Source organism: Salvelinus sp. IW2-2015, linkage group LG4q.1:29 (genome assembly GCF_002910315.2).
Source record: "Salvelinus sp. IW2-2015 linkage group LG4q.1:29, ASM291031v2, whole genome shotgun sequence".
NCBI lineage: Eukaryota > Metazoa > Chordata > Actinopteri > Salmoniformes > Salmonidae > Salvelinus > Salvelinus sp. IW2-2015.
The window spans coordinates 62,071,921-62,093,440 of NC_036842.1; the positions used below are offsets into that span (position 1 = coordinate 62,071,921).

Here is a 21,520-nt window from a genome sequence, read left to right on the forward strand (position 1 = left end):
TACCTAATGAAATGCACTAACAAGAGCAGAGTAGCCCTGCAGTGATCCTTGGGAGTGACCCATAACACTCTGCAGAGGAGTTTGGTGTTGATTATGGTTTTTACGATCAGCCAAAAACCCAGAATCCTAAATTATAATACTGTTAATTGCCTGAATCTTTTCATTCTGCAATAGGTGATAGTGCTTATTCAAGGGTAATGATATGGATAACTTTTCCATTCTAATGCATCCTGCAATACCATAAAGCAGGGGTTCTTAAARTTTTTCAGCTCGAAACCCAAGTGAGAAATTGACCGTCCTCATGTTACTCAAATCATCCTTCACCAACTCAAATTAAAAGAAGAATTACTGTATATACGTAGATGTATAATGCCCAGGACCCACTTTGGGTCCCGACCCATAGTTTAAGAAACCTTGCCCTAAAGGGCTTGATATGTTACCAAAATTTGTTTGGATTGGCGAACGAAGAATACTCACTTCCTCATGTTAAAACAAGCTTGTTTTATCTACAGCACTGTGTGATTAATTCCTGCCTCATTCATCTCAGGTTGCCCAGGTGTGGCTTTGATCTCAGTTTGCCCAGATGTGGAGTTGGTCTCAGATTGCCCAGGTGTGGAGTTAGTCTCAGATTGCCCAGGTGTGGAATTGGTCTCAGATTGCCCAGGTGTGGAGTTGGTCTCAGATTGCCCAGGTGTGGAGTTGATCTCACCAAAGCTTGTGTCTTTCCTCTCTTCCTTCAGGTGATCCATATCCTTCCTCTCTTGGGCTGAGGAGGTGTCTTTGCTKTGCCACTCTGTCACTGTGTCAGTGCAGGTCACTCTCCTTGCCCCCTGTTTGGTCTCGTTGCTAGTCTGTTGGGAGGTGCGTGGGTCCCTGGCCATGCTGTACCCGGTTTGGTTCATGGAGAGTGTACAGTGGGCCTCCTGCCTCTGGCACTGGGAGAGCCCGCGGAATGCTGAACGGAACTTCTGAGACATCAGGTTGTACACTACAGGGTTGATGGCACTGTTGGCATACATACAAATCCGACAGAACAGTACAAACCAGGCGTCCAGGTAAGGTGTGTCAATGAAGGAGTTAATAAGGACCAAGGTCCGGTAGGGCATCCACAGTAAGGCGAACAGGATCACCACCACTGACAGCATCTTAGTGACCTGTGGGAGAGACAGGAGAGGTGAGACCAGGGAAGACGTGTTGCAGTATTATTAACACAATTTGGTGTTTATCTGTGTGAGGCTTGGTTTAAGCAAACAAACACACTTTGGCCACTCTCAGCCAGAGTGGATTGGGTCTACGAGGCCCCAGGGGCCCTGAGTGACTTAGGGAGAACAGGCCCCCATCTGAGAGCTAGGCATATCCTCAWAGAAATCAGAGAGAGAGTACTGTAGGATCACTCAGCCCCTGGCTTTGTGACCATGGTGACAGCACACAGGCAGACATTCCAGAACCCCGGTGAGAAAGATGGAAAGAACCACTGTAACCACCACTCATTAGCCTTATCACTCCCAAACAATGGCACAGGCTTTCTTTTATCCCCTGCTCACCTTTCTGTCTGTATGAATTTTAAACATAACTGTGTTGTTGAAGCATGGCCACCTTTTTTAGTCTTCCTACGTTTGATCATGGCAACACAAAAGAGGCAGGTTGACATTTATTGGGATGAGTCTTGTCCTTGAGTCAGAACTGAGCGATTTCCGCTAGATGGGCCYGCTCCAAAGTCAAAATGGGCTATTATTGTAAAAATGTATGGAAATAAAAATGAGCTTTTTGGTCTTAATTTAAGGTTAGGGTTATGCATTTGGGTTAGCAGTGTGGTTAAGGTTAGGGTTAGGTTTAAAATCAGATTTTATGACTTTGCTGCTGTGCCAGCTAGTGACCACACTGCAGAGCTGCCTCCAGAACAAAAACGCTAACCTGCACAAAAGAGGGGCAGTTGATAAACCTATCATACACAACCTATTTAAGCTTAATGCTATTCGAGATAAGGTACGCTTGTTAAACAGCAGTCGTTGACAGTAATCCTGGTTGAAATAAAGAAATTCATGATACAACAAAGTGTTTAATTGAGGGGAGAGAAGCATGGAGGTGGAAGCTTTAATTTTCCAACGGTGAGATAATGACACTTAATGCATCACCAGTAGAGGGATTATCAACATGAAGCCACAAACAAAACAGACAGCTTCAGGTTTGCATTAGGTTGAATACAGAACTCCAGTTTACCTTTGGATACACTATAATGATAATCACTGGTCTAGCTAATAGTGCAGAAAGAGTCACCCTTTGCAGCATCCTTTCTTATTAGGTACATTGGGAGATTGTCYACAAAAATCATATACTTATACTAAGGCCTTGATTCAATCAGATCGAGCGTTAACCTGAGTTAGCCAACAACCACATGTTTTGGCGCTCTTGGAGGTGTATGAGCTAACAAATCAGTGAGCGGCTGCTGGTGTGTCAAAAACCACTCCCTTCCTATTATCCCTACCACGTTAGAAGTTCAAAAGGGCAATAGAAAGTGTAGGCTCTATTAAGTATAGAAATAATGACAGACTTATGCATGTGTTAGTGTTAATTTCGATGGGGGTATTTATAGCCTATCAGTCTAATCGAGGTGTAGACAATATAACGTGTAATGCGGTTGCATGAACTTACGCGGCTGCATGGGATTTGAAGGATATAAAGTTGGGTGTAGTTTTGTTGCATCCAATGGCAATGTKCYTCATTTGTGGATTTGACAGCTCTATGTCATGGTTCCACTGTCCACAGAGGGCAGCAGAGACTGTCCTAGAGACATTAATGACACTCAGGTGTGTCCTATTTACTCATTATGATTTCCCTGTTAAAACAAGTGTGTTTTCTGTTATKCTTTGCTGAYGCTTGAATTGTGTGGAATGTGCATTTGTCTCCTGAGTGAGTTTGAGACTTAGTGTTTGTTGTTTTCCCAGTGTTACTGTGATCCTTCCGTTACCATTTCTAAGTAAAGTACTATGTTATCCTTAACCATTGATTCATCATCTGGTCTCTTCACCTCATCATGTCACAGCAAGCCTACAGCACCTGGGGTTCCCAAGCAGTCTCCCAACCAAGTACTAACCAGGCACAACCCTGCTTAGCTTCCGAAATCACACCAGACAGGGCTTATGGCCATTCCAGCCTGAATATGCCAGATCTCGGTATATTCATGCAATTCCAGTCTTATTACATGACTGAAGACATTAGCAGAATATATTTTTTTTTATACCACCAATATTCTGAGCTAATAGTCGGCGGTTCAATTAATAGACCTACACTATTTACTGACAATAATATAATAATTTCGATAAAATCACCAATGTCTCTTGTAAAGGAGTTTTGTAGCCTATGTTTATTTTCTCGTTTTGACGCTGTCGCTGTTTGCAAATAATTACATCTGAGACATCGTATGATCCTAAGCATTGTAACCTACTTTCAAAACTTACCCTTACACCCCAGACAGAGCCCCGACAGGGGGTGGTTCTACTAAGRTGACATATGGAATTGTTTTAAGATGGTCATACCATGGATCATTTAGAATTTTAGGACACCTGTAGGTATCAATAAAAAAWATATATACAGTTGAAGTCGGAAGTTTACATACACTTAGGTTGGAGTCATTAAAACTTGTTTTCAACCACTCCACAAATTTCTTGTTAACAAACTATAGTTTTGGCAAGTCGGTTAGGACATGCTACTTGTGCATGACACAAGTAATTTTTCCAACAATTGTTTACAGACAGATTATTTAACTTATAATTCACTGTATCACAATTCCAGTGGGTCAGAAGTTTACATTACACTAAGTTGACTGTGCCTTTAAAACAGCTTGGAAAATTCCAGAAAATTATGTCATGGCTTTAGAAGCTTCTGATAGGCTAATTGACATCATTTGAGTCAATTGGAGGTGTACCTGTGTATGTATTCAAGGCCTACCTTCAACTCAGTGCCTCTTGCTTGACATCATGTGAAAATCAAAATAAATCAGCCAAAAAATGCGTAGACCTCCACAAGTCTGGTTCATCCTTGGGAGAAATTTTCCAAACGCCTGAAGGTACCACGTTCATCTGTACAAACAATAGTACCCAAGAATAAAACCATGGACTACGCAGCCTTCATACCGCTCAGGAAGGAGACATGTTCTGTCTCCTTGAGATGAACGTACTTTGGTGCGAAAAGGTGCAAATCAATCCCAGAACAACGCACAGGACCTTGTGAAGATCTGCGGGGAAACAGGTTACAAAAAGTATCTATATCCCACGATAAAAACGAGTCCAATATGACATAAACCTGAAAGGCCGTCACGCAAGGAAGAAGCCACTGCTCAAAAACCGCCTAAAAATGCTAGACTACGGTTGCAACTGCCATGGGGACAAAGATCTACTTTTTGGAGAAATGTCCTCTGGTTGATGAAACAAAAAATATAACTGTTTGGCCCATAATCACCATCGTGTATGTTTGAGGAAAAAGGGGGAGCTTGCAAGCCGAAGAACACCATCCCAACGTGAAGCATGGGGTGGCAGCATCATGTTGTGGGGTGCTTTGCTGCAGGATGACTGGTGCACTTCACAAACAAATAGATGACAGCATGAGAAGGGAAATTATGTGGATATATTGTAGCAAACATCTCAAGACATCAGTTAGGAAGTTAAAGCTTGGTCGCAAATGCGGCTTCCAAATGGACAATGACCCCAAGCATACCCAAAGTTGTGGGCAAAATGGCTTAAGGACAACAAAAGCTAAGGTATTGGAGTGGCCATCACAAAGCCCTGACCTCAACACCATAGACAATTTGTGGGCAGAACTGAAAAAGTGTGTGTGAGCAAGGAGGCCTACAAACCTGACTCAGTTACACCAGCTCTGTCAGAGAAATGGGCCAAAATTCACCCAACTATTTGTGGAAGCTTGTGGAAGGCCACCCGAAACGTTGACCAAGTTAAACAATTTAAAGCAATGCTACCAAATACTAATTGAGTGAATGTAATTCTGACCCCACTGGGACATGTGAGGAAAGAAATAAAAGCTGAAATAAATCATTCTCTCTACTATTATTCTGACATTTCACATTCTTGCAATAAAGTGGTGATCCTAACTGACCTAAGACAGGGAATTTTTACTTGGATTAAATGTCAGGAATTGTGAAAAACTGAGTTTAAATGTATTTGGCTAAGGTGTATGTAAACTTCTGACTTCAACTGTATATTGGATGAAACTTTGAATTAAGACTTAATGCTATTAGCTCAGAGAAATTATTTGAATAATGTTTTGTACACTCAGTGTATAAGGATATATGTTTTACTGTGGATTGACCCGGATACCTTTGACACTGAAATGCTCTATTCACTTCCATTCATGTTTTGGCCCAGTACTCGGTTACCTAAAGACGAGTCTTGCGAGGCTTGAGTCATAGTGCAAAACAACCTACATGTAGGCCTACGTGTTCGTGAGAGTCTCAGCTTTTGAATGGTGGGGTCATATTAGTTGCTATCCCAAAGCATTTGGTTTTTCGGGATGTCTCCTGGTCTGACAAGCACAGATGTAGCTCTGTCACCTTCCACCGCAGTTGCAGAAGCAGGTTGATGTTTATTGTCATGAATCTTGACCTGGAGGCAGAACTGAGCTCCAAACTTGGCTATTATCATAAAAATGTATGAAAACAAACATTTGCTTTTTGGTCTAAWTTTAAGGTTAGGGTTAGGCATTAGGGTTATCAGTGTGGTTAAGGTTTGGGTTAAATCAGATTTTATGACTTTGTGGCTGTTCCAACTAGTGACCACTCTGCAGAGCTGCCTCCAGTACATGAGTTATGACAATAAATGCCAATATGTGTTGCGGAATGCCGACATGTAACCTTTATTTAACTAGGCAAGTCAGTTAAGAACAAATTCTTKTTTACAATGACAGCCTACCCCAGCCAAATCCGAACAATGCTGGGCCAATTGTGCACCGCCCTATGGGACTCCCAATCACAGCTGGATGTGATGCAGCCTGGATTCAAACCAGGGACTGCAGTGACGCCTCTTGCAGTGCCTTAGACTGCTGCGCCACTCGGGAGCCCAGATTGAAATGCTGTGGATTGAGATGCAGCCCATGCAAGAATATAGAAACCTCTATCTTAAACAGAGATTTTGATGGGGATTTTTTATTATCCTCATTAAATTTCCTCGTGGGCGCACACATCGACTCTAGTTAAACACCTTTTTAACAGAAGGTGAATAGCTCAATTGATAGCAACATAGGACTATTACTTCCCAAGCAAAGTCTTTTTTGTTTTTCTCAACTATAGATCTTCGTAGCTCAGCCTCTGAATTTCATAGAGACAAACTAAAGATATGCATCGGAGTCAGTGGAGGCTGCTGAGGGGAGGACGACTCATAATAATGGTTGGAACGGAACCAATGGAATGGCATCAAAAACATGTAAACCATGTGTTTGATGTATTTGATACAATTCCACTTACTACGCTTCACCCATTACCATCAGCCTGTCCTCACCAATTAAGGTGCCACCAACCTCCTGTGATCGGAGTTGCGTCTTTCTTGTGCATTTTGCAGCTAATTTCTAGCGTAAAGTATTGCGGAGGAAAGCGTCATTATAGATTGCTTTATACAATCAGAATCCGGTTTCGTTTAAAAAAAAAAAAAAGTAAGCTAACAAGGGCTGTACTTTTTGCCATTTTCTTTAACAAAAAGTAGGCTATGGCATACCCTCACATAGGCCTACCCCTTCAATTCAAGCACTGGTTTTAACTTAACACATCAAGCCCTTCATGGACACAGAGGTATTTAAAGAGTGGTGACACTATTGGAGGAATTGGCTGACAAATCTGTGGACAGTCCATAATTTAGTCTGTCAAACAGGTAGGCCTACCTCTTGTTGATTGCGCTGCGGCTGCCGCTTCATGTTTCAGCACCTCAAAGCTGTCATGCAGTTACTCTAATCTGGCTTATTGTGAGGTCAATACCGCTGATAAAAAGCCTCATCATGCCTCACCTTTGGAGAGGCAAATATCAAAGATGCAACGAATATAAGCCAGMAGCCGACAGCGGCAACCCATGTGGGGACTTTGGCATAGGCTAGTGTATAAGGAAAGTACCAAAATACCTTGATAGGGGAGTCACTTTGTTGCAAGCAAGTTTACTTTAACACTCAGGTGCATGTAATCTCCCAGCATTTGAAGAAATCCATTAGTAAAGTGTAGCACAGCACTACATTCTGCCTGTTGGTTGCAATTCACCCCCTCTGTATTGTGTGCTTGTTATTTAACCATTGATACATTACATAGCCAAAAGTATGTGGACACCTGCTCGTCGAACATCTCATTCCAAAATCATGAGCATTAATATGGAGTTGATCCCCCCTTTGCTGCTACAGTATAACATCCTCCACTATTCTGGGAAGGCTTTCCACTAGATGTTGGAAAATTACTGCGGGGACTTGCTTCCATTCAGCCACAAGAGTATTAGTGAGGTCGGACACTGATGTTGGGAGATTAGGCCTGGCTCGCAGTCGGCATTCAAATGAATTCCAAAGGTGTTCGATGTGGTTGAGGTCAGGGCTATGTGCAGGCCAACTGAATGTATGATCTAGGGGCCATTTTGAGACCTTAAGGAGCACCAGGTACTGCTGGAATGTCTACCAATGGCATGTKCATCTTTTTGTGAGAAATTACACTGGCCGCTCAAAACATTTATAAAGAATGTATAAAGTATAAATATCCCACACTTTAGATGAGGTCACGTAAAACGACTTAACTAATGGTTAGTAAATGGTTTATAAGGACCTGAACATCTTATGAGTGATGTTATGAATCATTATTAAATACTTTAAAAGTTGTTTATAAATGCGTGAATAACTAGATTACTATCATGATAAATAATTTACTAATTCATTATAAATGCTTTAGCACGTGGTGTTATTATAAAGTGCTACTGATGATTGCTCTTTGCTCTTTTATTCAGTGGAAGTCTGAAGTTCTGATGAAACTCCTGTATACTATAGAATGACAGGGCTAGATTCTATCAGATCCACGCCAGCGGTGTCGGAGGTGGAACTGCGTTAGAGTGTCATGGTTCTACCTGTCACCAGAGGGCGGCAGAGAACATCCAAGAGACATTAACGACACTCAGGTGTGTCCTATTTACTCATTATGATTAAAAGAGGTGTGTTTTCTGTTGTCCTTTGCTGAAGCTTGAATTGTGTGCCTTGTGCGTTTGTGTCATTATGGGGTATTGTGTGTAGATTGATGATTTTAGAATAAGGCTCTAAACTAACAAAATGTAGAAAAAGTCAAGAAGTTAGAATACCTTCCGAAGCCACTGTGTATTGTGGCGTACAGCAGGTTAGCCACCAGGGGGAGACTCGTCGAGGCCTGGTGACAGACGGAGTATACATCACGAGGCGAACACTCAGGCCTTAATGAGTGGGAGCCGGGCCGGAACCCGACCCCTCCTGGGGAACCACTGGAGGAAGAGCCCAGCATCCCCCTCCTCGATTTCGAGGGGCCAGTCGAGACACCCCCTGGGGGCCAACTGAGGGGACAATTCGGGACGGCCCAGTGGGAGGACCCTAACATGAACGCTGCCGCAGCACAAGTGATAGCGGTGAATGGACAGCTACTTCCGGGGGTGAGTGACTGGCGATACCCCCATTTCCAAATCAAGAATAACCTTTTGTATCAGGTGTCGCACCAACAGGGGGAACTTTGAGAGGTATTGTTGCTACCCCAACGGTACGTGGGAACTGTTCTTCAGCTGGCCCACACCCACCTGTTGGGGGCGCACCTGGGAATGGAGATGACCCGGGAACAGATCGCCGCCCGGTTCCACTGGCCCGGGATGAGGAGGGCCGTGGAAGACTACTGTCGCAGCTTCCCGGAGTGTCAAATGACTGCCCCAAAGGCAAACTTCCAAAACCCACTGATCATCGGGGTGCCCTTTGAACGCATTGCCATGGACATAGTGGGACCCCTGGTAAAAAAAGAGCACGAGGACACCGGTACATCCTGGTAATCGTAGACTATACCACCCGGTATCCCGAGGCCATTCCCTTACGGGCGGCGGTGTCCAAGGGAATCGCACGGGAGCTGTTRCACCTCTTTAGCCGGGTGGGCATCCCGAACGAGATCCTGACAGACCAAGGTACTGAGTTTATGTCCCACCTAATGAAATATTTGTGTGCTCTCCTGCAGATCAAGCCGATTCGGACCTCCGTCTTTCACCCGCAGATGGATGGGCTCGTCAAGCGACACTGTCCCGATGAAAAGTTATTGTGCTGACATTGATTCCAGAGGCAGTTTGGAACTCGGTAGTGAGTGTTGCAACCGAGGACAGAAGATTTTTATGCACTACACGCTTCAGCACTCGGCTGTCCATTTCTGTGAGCTTGTTCACGACTGAGCCGTTGTTGCTCCTAGACTTTTCCACTTCACAATAACAGCACTTACAGTTGACCGGGGAAACTCTAAATCAAATCAAATTGTATTGGTCACATACAGATGTTATTGCAAGTGTAGCAAAATGCTTGTGTTTCTAGTTCAGACAGTGCAGCAATATCTAACAAGTAATATCTAACAATTCCACAACAAATACCTAATAAAGGAATGCAATAAGAATATATAAATATATGGATGATCAATGACAGAGCGGCATACGCTAAGATGCAATAGATAGTATAGAATACAGTATATACATATGAGATGAGTAATGCAAGATTTGTAAATGTTATTAAAGTGACATTATTAAAGTGGCCAATCATTTCAAGTCTGTATGTAGGCAGCAGTTGTTGTTTCCTACCTTCACCAACTGGGGGGGCGGCCCGTCAGGAAGTTCAAAACCCAATTGCTCAGGGCGGGGTTGAGACCCAGGGCCTCAAGCTTAATGATGAACTTGGAGGGTACTTTGGTGAATGCTGAGATATAGTCAATGAATAGCATTCTTACATAGGTATTCCTCCTGTCCAGATGGGATAGGGCAGAGTGCAGTGTGATGGCAATTGCATTGTCTGTGAACCTATTGGGGGGTAAGCAAATTGGAGTGGGTCTAGGGTAGCATGTAGGGTGGAGGTGATATGATCTTTGACTAGTCTCTCAAAGCACTTCATTTCGCAACAAAGCATCCTTCACTCATGCTGCCAAACGTACCCTTGTAAAACTGACTATCCTACCGATTCTTGACTTCGGCGATGTAATTTACAAAATAGCCTCCAACACTCTACTCAGCAAATTGGATGTAGTCTATCACAGTGCCATCCGTTTTGTCACCATATACTACCGACTAATGCGACCTGTATGCTCTCGTTGGCTGGCCCTCGCTTCATACTTGTTGCCAAACCCACTGGCTCCAGGTCATCTATAAGTCTTTGCAAGTTAAAGCCCCGCCTTATCTTAGCTCACTGGTCACCATAGCAGTACCCACCCATAGCACACGCTCCAGCAGGTATATTTCACTGGTTATCCCCAAAGCCATCTCCTCCTTTGGCCGCCTTTCCTTKCAGTTCTCTGCTGCCAATGACTGGAACGAATTGCAAAAATCACTGAAGCTGGAGCCTTATATTTCCCTCACTGACTTTAAGCATCAGCTGTCAGAGCAGCTTACCGATCATTACACCTGTACACAGCCCATCTGTAAATAGCCCACCCAACTACCTCATCCCTATATTGTTATTTATTTTTTGCTCCTTTGCACCCCAGTATCTCTACTTGRACATTCCTCTTCTATACATCTATCACTCCAGTGTTTAATTGCTAAATTGTAATTATTTCGCCACTATGGCCTATTTATTGCCTTACCTCCCCAATCTCACTGCATTTGAACACACTGTATATAGATTTTTCTATTGTGTTATTGACTCTACGTTTGTTTATCCCATGTGTAACTCTGTGTTGTTGTTTGTGTCGCACTGCTTTGCTTTATCTTGGCCAGGTTGCAATTGTAAATGAGAAGTTGTTCTCAACTGGCCTGGCTGGTTAAGTAAGGTGAATTAAAAATAAACAAAAAAATGATGACAGAAGTGAGTTCTACGGGGCGATAGTCATTTAGTTCAGTTACCTTTGCTTTCTTGGGTACAGMAACAATGGTGGACATCTTGAAGCAAGTGGAGACAGCAGACTGGGATAGGGAGAGATTGAAGATGTCTGTGAACATACCAGCCAGCTGGTCTACCCGTGCTCTGAGGACGCAGCTAGGGATTACGTCTGGGCCGGCAGCCTTGCGAGTGTTAACACGGAGAAGGAGAGCCCACAGTCCTTGGTAGCGGGCCATGTCGMTGGCACTGTATTATCCTCAAAGGGGGCAAAGAAGGRGTTTCATTTGTCTGGAACGCAAGACGTCAGTGTCCGTGACGTGGCTGGCTTCCTTTTGTAGTCCGTGATTGTCTCTAGACCCTGCCACATACATCTTGTGTCTGAGCTGTTGAATTGCGACTCCACTTTGTCTCTATGCTCACATGTTGCTTGTTTGATTGCCTTGCAGAGGGAATAACTACACTCTTTGTATTCGCCATATTCCCAGTCATCTTTCCATGGTTAAATGTGGTGGTTTTGCGCGAATGCCGCCATCTATCAATGGTTTCTGGTTTGTGCAGGTTTTAGTAGTCACAGTGGGTACAACATCTCCTATACACTTCCTTATAAAAACTCACTCAGCGAATCAGCMTATACGTTGATATTATTCTCTGAGGCTACCTGGAATATATCCCAGTCCSCGTGATCAAAACAATCTTGAAGCGTGGATTCCAATTGGTAAGACCAGRGTTGAATAGTCCTTGGCACGGGTACTTCCTTTTTGAACATCTGTCTGTAGGAAGGGAGGAGCAAAATGGAGTCGTGGTCAGATTTGCCGAAAGGAGGGCGAGAGAGGCCCTTGTATTCATCACGGAAGTTAGAGTAACGGTGGTCCAGTGTTTTTCCAGCGCGAGTGCTACAGTCGATATGCTGATAGAATTTAGGTAGCCTTGTTCTCAAATTTGCTTTGTTAAAATCCCCAGCTACAATAAATGGATCCTCAGGATATATGGTTTCCAGTTTGCATAAAGTCCAGTGAAGTTCCTTGAGGGTCGTTGTGGTATCGGCTTGAAGGGGGATATACACGGCTGTGACTAATCTAAGAGAATTCTCTTGGGTGATATGGTCTGCATTTGATTGTGAGGAATTCTAGGTCAGGTGGACAAAATAACTTGAGTTCCTGTATATTGTTACAATTACACCATGAGTCATTAATCATGAAACATACCATTCTTCTTCCCGGAGAGATGTTTATTCCTGGCGGCGTGACGCACTGAGAATCCAGTGGCTGTATTGACTCTGACAGCATATCCCGAGAGAGCCATGTTTCCGTGAAACAGAGTATGTTACAACCTCTGATGTCTCTCTGGAAAGCAACCCTTGCCCCGATTTCGTCGAAATTGTTATCTAGGGACCGGACATTAGCGAGTAATATACTCGGAAGCGGTAGTTGGTGTGCACGACTCCGAAGTCTGACCAGAAGGCCGCTCTGTCTCCCTCTTCTCCAGCGGCGTTATTTTGGGTCGGCCTCTGGAATCAGTTGAAATGCCCTCCTGGTCGTAGTGCTGGTAAATTGACGTCGCGCTGATAGCCAATAGTTATTTCCGGCTGTATGTAGTAACACTTAAGATTTTCTGGCCTATCAATATAAGAAATAGTACATTTTAAAAAACACAAATTAGCTGTAAAACTTTGTTTTGAAATAGCCAAATCCACAAAATTTTGAAGGTGTGTCCACATACTTTTGTATATATAAATACACGTTTTTGACTGCACTGGGCCTTTAACATGAGGCAGTGAGATACCCTGAAGGAGCAGAGCCTAATGCCAAGACTAACATATTGTATGTATTGTAATCTTTTTCTAATGGTTGAATGAATGCGTGGTGTATCCTGTCTGAACCAAGTATATTATATTCCAAAACACAAAAAAATGCATCTGATGATTTTTGCATTGGATGGTGTCCACATTGATCATGCCAATTATGAATATCTGGGCATCTGGATTGATGAAAACCTATCTTTCAAAAAGCATATTGATGAGTTAGGCGCACCGTTTGGTGTCACATTATTAGTCAGTATGTGTTACACCTGTGCTGGTTGCCATCTCATTAGTGTTTCACCTTTGCTGGCCCTAATGGTATTCAAGAGTGGCTGGCCTAGTGCTCCAGTGGTCTTGAGAGATGTGGAGGGTTAACACCTTTAGTTGGCGCTCCCTATTTTAATCTCTAGACAAACAATCCTTTATTTGATCCTCCCTGTTTTTGTTTTGCTCAACTTTTTGGTTTGCTTCCTGTCTTTAAGTTTGGTGTGGGTTTCTTTTTTGTTTGCCTCTTCTTGGGCAAATTTAGTGGCCTCTCATGGTGGGTGTCTTTTAGATTCCAGTTGTTGTTGTTAGTCAACTTTCAGTGGACACCTCCATGAGTGTCTTTCAGAACCCCTCCTAAAACCCCACCTGTTTCGTTTTGCCTGTTGTCAGTGACTCTTTGTTAGTTCCCCCTTCTGTTAGAGTGACAGTATTTTGTTTTCTTGCTGGGGACATAACACGTTTTAAAGCTAAATTCCRGCAATTCTACACATTTTGTCATAACTTATGCCATGTTAATATGATATCTGAGTGAGCGTGACAAAATCAATGGGGGCCCCCTGGAGGTCAGGGCCCCTGGGCATGTGCCCTGCATGCCCGGTTGGTATTCGGCCATAATTACTACAAGTTTAGATAGCTGGCTAGACTAATTTAGCAACACCATTTAAAAAAAATCAATTGATCGAATTCTTGTTCTAGGTCATTGACYAAAACTCTGGTAATCAATATGGAAATGACTATAGACAACTTTCAGAACCACTACCGGGTGAAGAATTCTTTGTTTTTGAATAATTGAAACAAAGTGTTTATGATCTACTATTTTGAACAAAATAATGAGAAAGGAGACAGTAGAGGACACTGACACACTACAAATCAAAAAATGGTTGGCTGACATGGCAAATTGAGTGACTGTCAGTGACTTACATAATAGAAACTGCTGCCCCCCCCCGCCACTGTATTAAAGCTATTGGGTGCAGCTTATCATAATGCACTGCACTTTATTACGGGCAAAAGATTCAGTATTAGAAAATAGGCTAGGCTTCTTTAAAGTCTTGTAGATCYATCCATTGCACTCTTTTTGTTTATAAAGCCCTCTTGCACAAACTTCTACCGTACCTTCATTGTTAACATACAGACGTCCGAGCTACCAGACCCGGTCTCAGGGATGGCTAACACTGGGMATCCCTTCGATCTCCACTGAGTTACTAAAGGTCAATCTGCTTTCAGTTTTTTGCACCTTACTTGTGGAATAATCTCCAAAGCTCTCTGAAATTGAAAGATTTGGTGCATCTAGGGCCATTCAGACAGCTGATTGAGGACCCTTTTACTGAAGAATGTGTTTTTCTATGATTGAATTGTGTCTCTCTGTTTTGCTTTTCTTAGTGTGATTTGTATATTCTTTGTAATTACAAGGCTCCTCTGTGGAAGATAATTTGGTCTCAGTAAGCTATGACTCCCTGTCAAAATAAAGGTTACATAAAATAAAGGGTGCTCCATATACGTTGACACACACACCTGTTTCCTGGAGAAGAGCACACTCTTCGGGCGGCCCTGACGACCCCCTTTTCCTTCGTCTGCTGGTTCCTTGCAGCTCCTYCGGAGCGTGGTGGCGCCAGCAGAGACTGTACCCGCGTCGGGCCGGTTGGGGAGTTGGTTGAGGTARAGGACMCGGGCGATGAGGCCGTACAGGACTATGGCCAGGAGCAGAGGGATCACGTAGAAGATGGCAAAGTCAATGAGGTAAATGGGGAGGTAGAGGTCACGGGACACCTTGTAGCCACACTGGATGGTGCTGTCCTTCATTACCTGGATGTCCACCAGGAAGAACCACAGCATGCAGTAGACACAGGTTAACACCCACACCCCTGCTATGATCCGCTTGGCCCGGGACAACGTACACACTGTCTGGGCCCTCATTGGGTGGCAGATAGCAATGTACCTGGAAATGGAGAAGAACAAACAATAGACTCTTCGGCATGTTGTTCTACAGAGACGTTATACAGTAAATTATTCATAGATTTTTTTGTATACAGTGCATTAGGAAAGCATTCAGACCCCTTGGCCCTTTTTCCAAATTTTGTTATGTTACGGTCTTATTTTAAAATGTATTAAATAAAAATGTTTCCTCATCAATCTACACACAATACCCGATAATGACAAAGCCAAAATAGGTTTTTATACATTTTTGCAAATGTATAAAAATAAGAAAACAGAAATACCTTATTTACATACAGTTTGGACACACCTACTCATTCAAGGGTTTTTCTTTATTTGTACTATTTTCTACATTGTAGAATAATAGTGAAGACATCAAAACTACGAAATAACACATGGAAACATGTAGTAACAAAAAAAAAATTAACAAATCAAAATATATTTTATATTTGAGATTCATCAAAGTAGCCACTCTATGCCTTGATGACAGCTTTACACACTCTTGACATTAACCTGTTAGTGATCCCTTCGCGCGCCAATCCCTTTAGCGGGATCGATTTGACAACATCCAGTGAAATTGCAGAGCGCCAAATTCAAACTACAGAAATATCAATATTCAAGATTCACGAAAATATAAGTGTAATACATCAAAATAAAGCTTAACTTGTTAATCCAGCCGCAGTGTCAGATTTCAAAAAGGCTTTACGGCGAAAGCAGACCATGCGATTATCCGAGGACAGCGCCCCGCATACAAACACATGAAAATCATTTTCAACCAGGCAGGTGGCGACAACAAAAGTCAGAAATAACGATATAATAAATGCCTTACCTTTGAATATCTTCTTCTGTTTGGCACTCACAAAATGTACCAGAAACATCACAAATGGTCCTTTTGTTCGATAATGTCCTTCTTTATATCCCCAAGTGTCCAATTTATTTGGCGCATTTGACTCAGAAATACACCGGTTCCAACTCGCCCAACATGACTACAAAGTATCTAATAAGTTACCTGTAAACTTGGTCCAAACATTCAAACAACTTTCCTAATCCAACCTCAGGTATCCCTAAAATGTAAATAATCTATAAAATTTAAGACGGAATAAACTGTTTCCAATACCGGAAAAAAACAACGTGAAGCGTCCACGTTCCAGTTCACGCGCACCAAACAGTAGAGTCCACATATGGAGTGACACTTACAAGTGACACTTGTTATACTCACAGACATTATTTTAACAGTTTTAGAAACTTTAGAGTGTATTATATCCAAATCTCACCAATTATACGCATATCTTAGCTTCTGGGCCTGAGTAACAGGCAGTTTACTTTAGGCACACTTTTCATCCGGATGTGAAAATACTGCCCCGCTGTTTTAGACAGACACCTGGAATGGATTTAAATTAACAGGTGTTTTTTATTTATTTATTTCACCTTTATTTAACCAGGTAGGCTAGTTGAGAACAAGTTCTCATTTGCACAACTGCGACCTGGCCAAGATAAAGCATAGCAGTGTGAAACAGACAACACAGAGTTACACATGGAGTAAACAATAACAAGTCAATAACAATGGTAGAAAAAAGTCTATATACATGTGTGTCAAAGCAGTGAGATTGGGTAGGCAATAAAATGAATAATTACAATTTAGCAATTAAACACTGGAGTGATAAATATAGATGATCATGTGCAAGTAGAGATATGGACTGGTGTGCAAAAAGAGCAAAAAGTAAATAAATAGCAGTATGGGGGTGAGGTAGGTTGGTGGGTATTTACAGATGGCTTGTGTACAGGTGCAGGATCGGTTAGCTGCTCGATAGCAGATTTTAAATGTTTGAGGGAGATAAAAAGTCTCCAACTTCAAGGATTTTTGCAATTCGTTCCAGTCAGGCAGCAGAGAACTGGAAGGAAAGGCGTCCAAAGAGGTTAGCTTTGGGATGAATCAGTGAATATACCTGCTGGAGCGCGTGCTGCGGGTGGGTGTAGCTATGGTGACCAGTTGAGCTGAGAATAAGGCGGACTTTACCTAGCAAGCTTGTAGATGACCTGGAAGCCAGTGGGTTTGGACGAATATGAGCGAGGGCCAGCCGACGAAGGCATACAGGTCGCAGTGGTGGGTCTAATAAGGTGCTTTGGTGAAAAACGGATGGCACTGTGTAAACTGCAATCCATTTGCTGAGTAGAGTGTTTGAGAGCTATTTTGTAGATGACATCGCCGAGTCGAGGATCGGTAAGGATAGTCAGTTTTTACAGGGTAAGTTTTGGCGGCATGGAGTGAAGGAGCTTTTGTTGCGGAAATAGAAAAGCCGATTCTTGATTTTGATTTTGGAATTGGAGATGTTTGATATGAGTCTGGAAGGAGAGTTTGCCAGTCTAGCCCAGAACACCTAGGTACTTATAGATGTCCCACATATTCTAAGTCGGAAACCGTCCAGGGTGGTGATGCTAGTCGGGCGTGCGGGTGGCAGGCAGCGAACGGTTTGAAAAGCATGCATTTGGTTTTACTAGCGTTTAAGAGAGTTGGAGGCCACGGAAAGGAGTGTTGTATGGCATTGAAGTCGTGTGCCTTGTTAAAAGTTAATTTGTGGAATTTCATTCCTTCTTAATGCGTTTGAGCCAATCAGTTGTGTTGTGACAGGGTAGGGTGGTATACAGAAGATAGTCCTATTTGGGTAAAGACAGTCTTTATATTATGGCAAGAGCAGCCAAATGCAAAGAAATGAAGTCCATCATTACTTTAAGACATGAAGATTCAGTCATCAGGACATTTTCAAGAACTTGAAAGTTTCTTCAAGTGCAGTCGCAAAAACCATAAAGCGATATGATGAAACTGGCTCTCATGAGGACCGCCACAGGAAAGAAAGACCCAGAGTTACCTCTACTGCAGAGGATACGTTCATTAGAGTTACCAGCCTCAGAAATTGCAGCCGAATAAATGCTTCACAGAGTTCAATTAACAGACACATCTCAACATCAACTGTTCAGAGGAGAATCAGGCCTTTATGGTCGAATTGCTGCAAAGAATTACTACTAAAGGACACCAATAAGAAGAATAGAGTTGCTTGGCCAAGAAACACGAGCAATAGACATTAGACCAGTGGAATCTGTCCTTTGGTCTGATGAGTCCGAATATGAGATTTGCGATTATCTGACTTCAAAATATACTCTATGCCTTGGTTTGCACTTAGTGGGACTATCATTTGTTTTTCAACAGGAAACAGGAAAATGCCAACAAGTGCTCAGCATATGTGGGTACTCCTTAAAAGACTGTTGGAAAAGCATGTGTGGTTCCCACATGAAGCATGGAGAGGAGGTGTGATGGTGTGGGGCTGCTTTTCTGGTGACATTGTCTGTGATTTATTTAGAATTCAAGGCACACTTAACCAGCATGGCTACCACCGTATTCTGCAGCAATATGGCATCCCATCTGGTTTGCACTTAGTGGGACATCATTTGTTTTTCAACAGGAAAAAGGAAATGCCAACAAGTGCTCAGCATATGTGGGTATCCTTAAAGACTGTTGAAAAGCATTCCAGGTAAAGCTGGTGGAGAGAATGCTGAGAGTGGCAAAGCTGTCATCAAGGCAGAGAGTGGCTACTTGGAATAATCAAAATCAAAAATATATTTTCATTTGTTTAACACTTTTTGGTTACTACATAATTCCATATGTGTTATTCCATACAATGTAGAAAATAGTAAAAATAAAGAAGAACCCTTGAATGAGTAGGTGTGTCCAAACTTTTGACTGGTACTGCTACAGACCTTTTACTATGACATTCGAAATTGAGCTCAGGTGTATCCTGTTTCCATTGATCATCCTTGAGATGTTTCTACAATTTGTTGGAGTCCACATGTGGTAAATTCATTTGATTGGACATGATTTGGAAAGGCACACACCTGTCTATATAAGGTCCCACAGTTGACAGTGCATGTCAGAGCAAACACCAAACACCAATCAAAATTATTTTATGTAGAGCTCCAAGACAGGATTGTTTTGAGGTACAGGTCTGGGAAAGGGTAACAAAAAATGTCTGTAGCATTGAAGGTCCCAAAACACAGTGCCCTCCATCATTTTTCAATGGAAGAAGTTTGAACCACCACTCTTCCTGAGCTGGCCGCCTGGCTAAATTGAGCAATCGGGGGAGAAGGGCCTTGGTCAGGGAGGTGACCAAGAACCTGATGGTCACTCTGACAGAGCTCCAGAGTTCCTCTGTGGAGATGGGAGTACCTTCCAGAAGGACAAACATCTCTGCAGCACTCCACCAATCAGGCCTTTATCGTAGAGTGGCCAGACGGAAGCCACTCTTCAGAAAAGGCACAACAGCCTACTTTGTCAAATGGCACTAGAAGACTTTCAGACCATGAGAAACAAGATTATCTGTTCTGATGAAACCAAATTGAAGTATTTAGCCTGAATGCCAAGCGTCACGTCTAGAGGAAACCTGGCACCTTCCCTACGGTGAAGCATGGTGTGGACAGAATCATGCTGTGGGAATGTTTTTCAGAGGCAGGGACTGAGAGACTAGTCAGGATTGAGGAAAGATGAACGGCGCTAAATACAAAGAGATCCTTGATGAAAACCTGCTTCAGAGCACTCAGGACCTCAGACTAGGGTGAAGGTTCACCTTCCAACAGGGCAACGACCATAAGCACACAGCCAAGGCAATGCAGGAGTGGCTTCGGGACAAGTCTTTGAATGTCCTTGAGTGACCCAGCCAGAGCCTGGACTTGAACCCCGTCGAACATCTCTGGTGAAGCCTTGAAAATAGCGGTGTAGCGACACTCCCCATCCAACTTGACAGAGCTTGAAAGGATCTGCAGAGAAGAATGGGAGAAACTCCACAAATACAGGTGTGCCAAGATTGTAGCGTCATACTCAAGAAGACTTGAGGCTGTAATCGCTGCCAAAGGTTCTTCAATAAAGTACTGAGTGAAGGGTCTGAATACTTATGTAAATGTGATATTTCCGTTTTAATYTTTTTTAAATAAATTAGCATACGTTTCTAAAAACCTTTTTTTTCATTATGGGTTATTGTGTGTAGACTGATGAGGGGAAAATAACTATTTAATCCATTGTAGAATGAGGCTGTAATGTAACAACAATTGGAAAAAGTCAAGAGGTCTGAATACTTTCTGAATGCACCGTATATGGCTGGTACTTGATGATGTGTAAAAGGGGGTACGGTAGTTGAGGTGTCACTTACCTCTCCACAGTGAAMGCTGTGATGGAGCAGGAGGACACATTGATGCCAAGATACTGGAGGTAGGTGATACCAAGGCAGCCAGCATGCCCAAACACCCAGGTGCCCATCAGGCTGTCTGACACATTAGGCAGACCAGCGGCCACCAGCACGGTCAGGTCCGCTATGGCCAGGCTGACCAGGTAGCAGTTGGTGGGCGTACGCATGTGTCGCGTGGTGAGGACCACCAGAACCACCATGATATTACCCACAATGCCAAGTCCACAGACCAGCAGAACCAGGAACACTGCCACAGTCTTGTACTCCAGAGACTGGGATATGGGGTCCCCTGGGCCCACCAAGGAAATGTTGGTTGGGGTGTCCATCCTTGAGCTTACATTTTCTGTCATGATTGCAGGTAGTGAGTTTGTTTCTATTTGAGTAAGACAGAGAGAGTGAAGGACATATGAACTGATACGTGTGGGAATGTAGGAATAAGTGTCCCTGTATGTGTTCTGTACTTGTTGCTAATGATAGTAATCCCTTTTAATGGTTTACTATGTTCCGTCTGTCTTTCAACCTATTGATATATTTTGTTTGTTCCTCCTCTTCAAAGCCTCGAAGTCTTGTAGGGATCTACTCCGACTTCAATAATCAAATTAACATGTTTAAGCTAATTTTCCTCTGCCTTTAGCCCTTTTAAAGAAATGAGCATTCCATTGATCCGCCTGAAAATATAGAAATAATTGTAGTTAATTGGAAGAATACTACTACTACCTTTGGAAAGACATGCATTGCTGGACATGGTAGTTTGCTGTTTGTTTGAATGTCGACATTAGGAGTCAAACAATCGGCTAAACATATGGTGGTTAAACAACACGTTATAAACCATCTTTATAGAACACCTGCTAGGTGTATATTCTCTGCACTGAACATTACTAACAGGGAAACATGATTAGCTACCACAGAGAATTATTAAAATGAGACATTTTAGTTCTGCCCAGCATTAGCTAAGCATAAGAAATTCCTAAAAAGCATGCAAGCGCTTTCCAGACACATTCCCAAAAGGATTCATGTCTAAACAACATACTGTATGTTTACTTGAAGACCAKATAAAGCATATCAATATTAAATAGAATATGAATAACCTTAAGCAAAAACAGGTTAAAAGCTTAATGAGTGGGTGAAGTACAATAGAAGCTCATATTCTCATATATTCAACACAATATCAATCCAATTCAACAAAAATATCAATATAATTTACACAAATATCAATCCAATAACCTCATCTCTCATTCCAGAGAATGAGTGTTTC

At 42.7% G+C, this 21,520-nt stretch overlaps 1 protein-coding gene across 1 annotated transcript; it reads right to left on the bottom strand.

Annotated features, from left to right (window-relative positions):
- Positions 1-506: 506 nt before the first annotated feature.
- LOC111961162 (thyrotropin-releasing hormone receptor-like) lies at positions 507-20,615 on the bottom strand. The gene is made up of 3 exons (XM_023983256.1): positions 20,230-20,615; positions 14,615-15,038; positions 507-1,154 (listed from the first exon to the last, which is right to left on the bottom strand). The coding sequence occupies exons 1-3, from the start codon at positions 20,613-20,615 to the stop codon at positions 507-509; spliced, it is 1,458 nt and encodes a 485-aa protein (XP_023839024.1).
- Between the last annotated feature and the right edge of the window lie 905 nt (positions 20,616-21,520).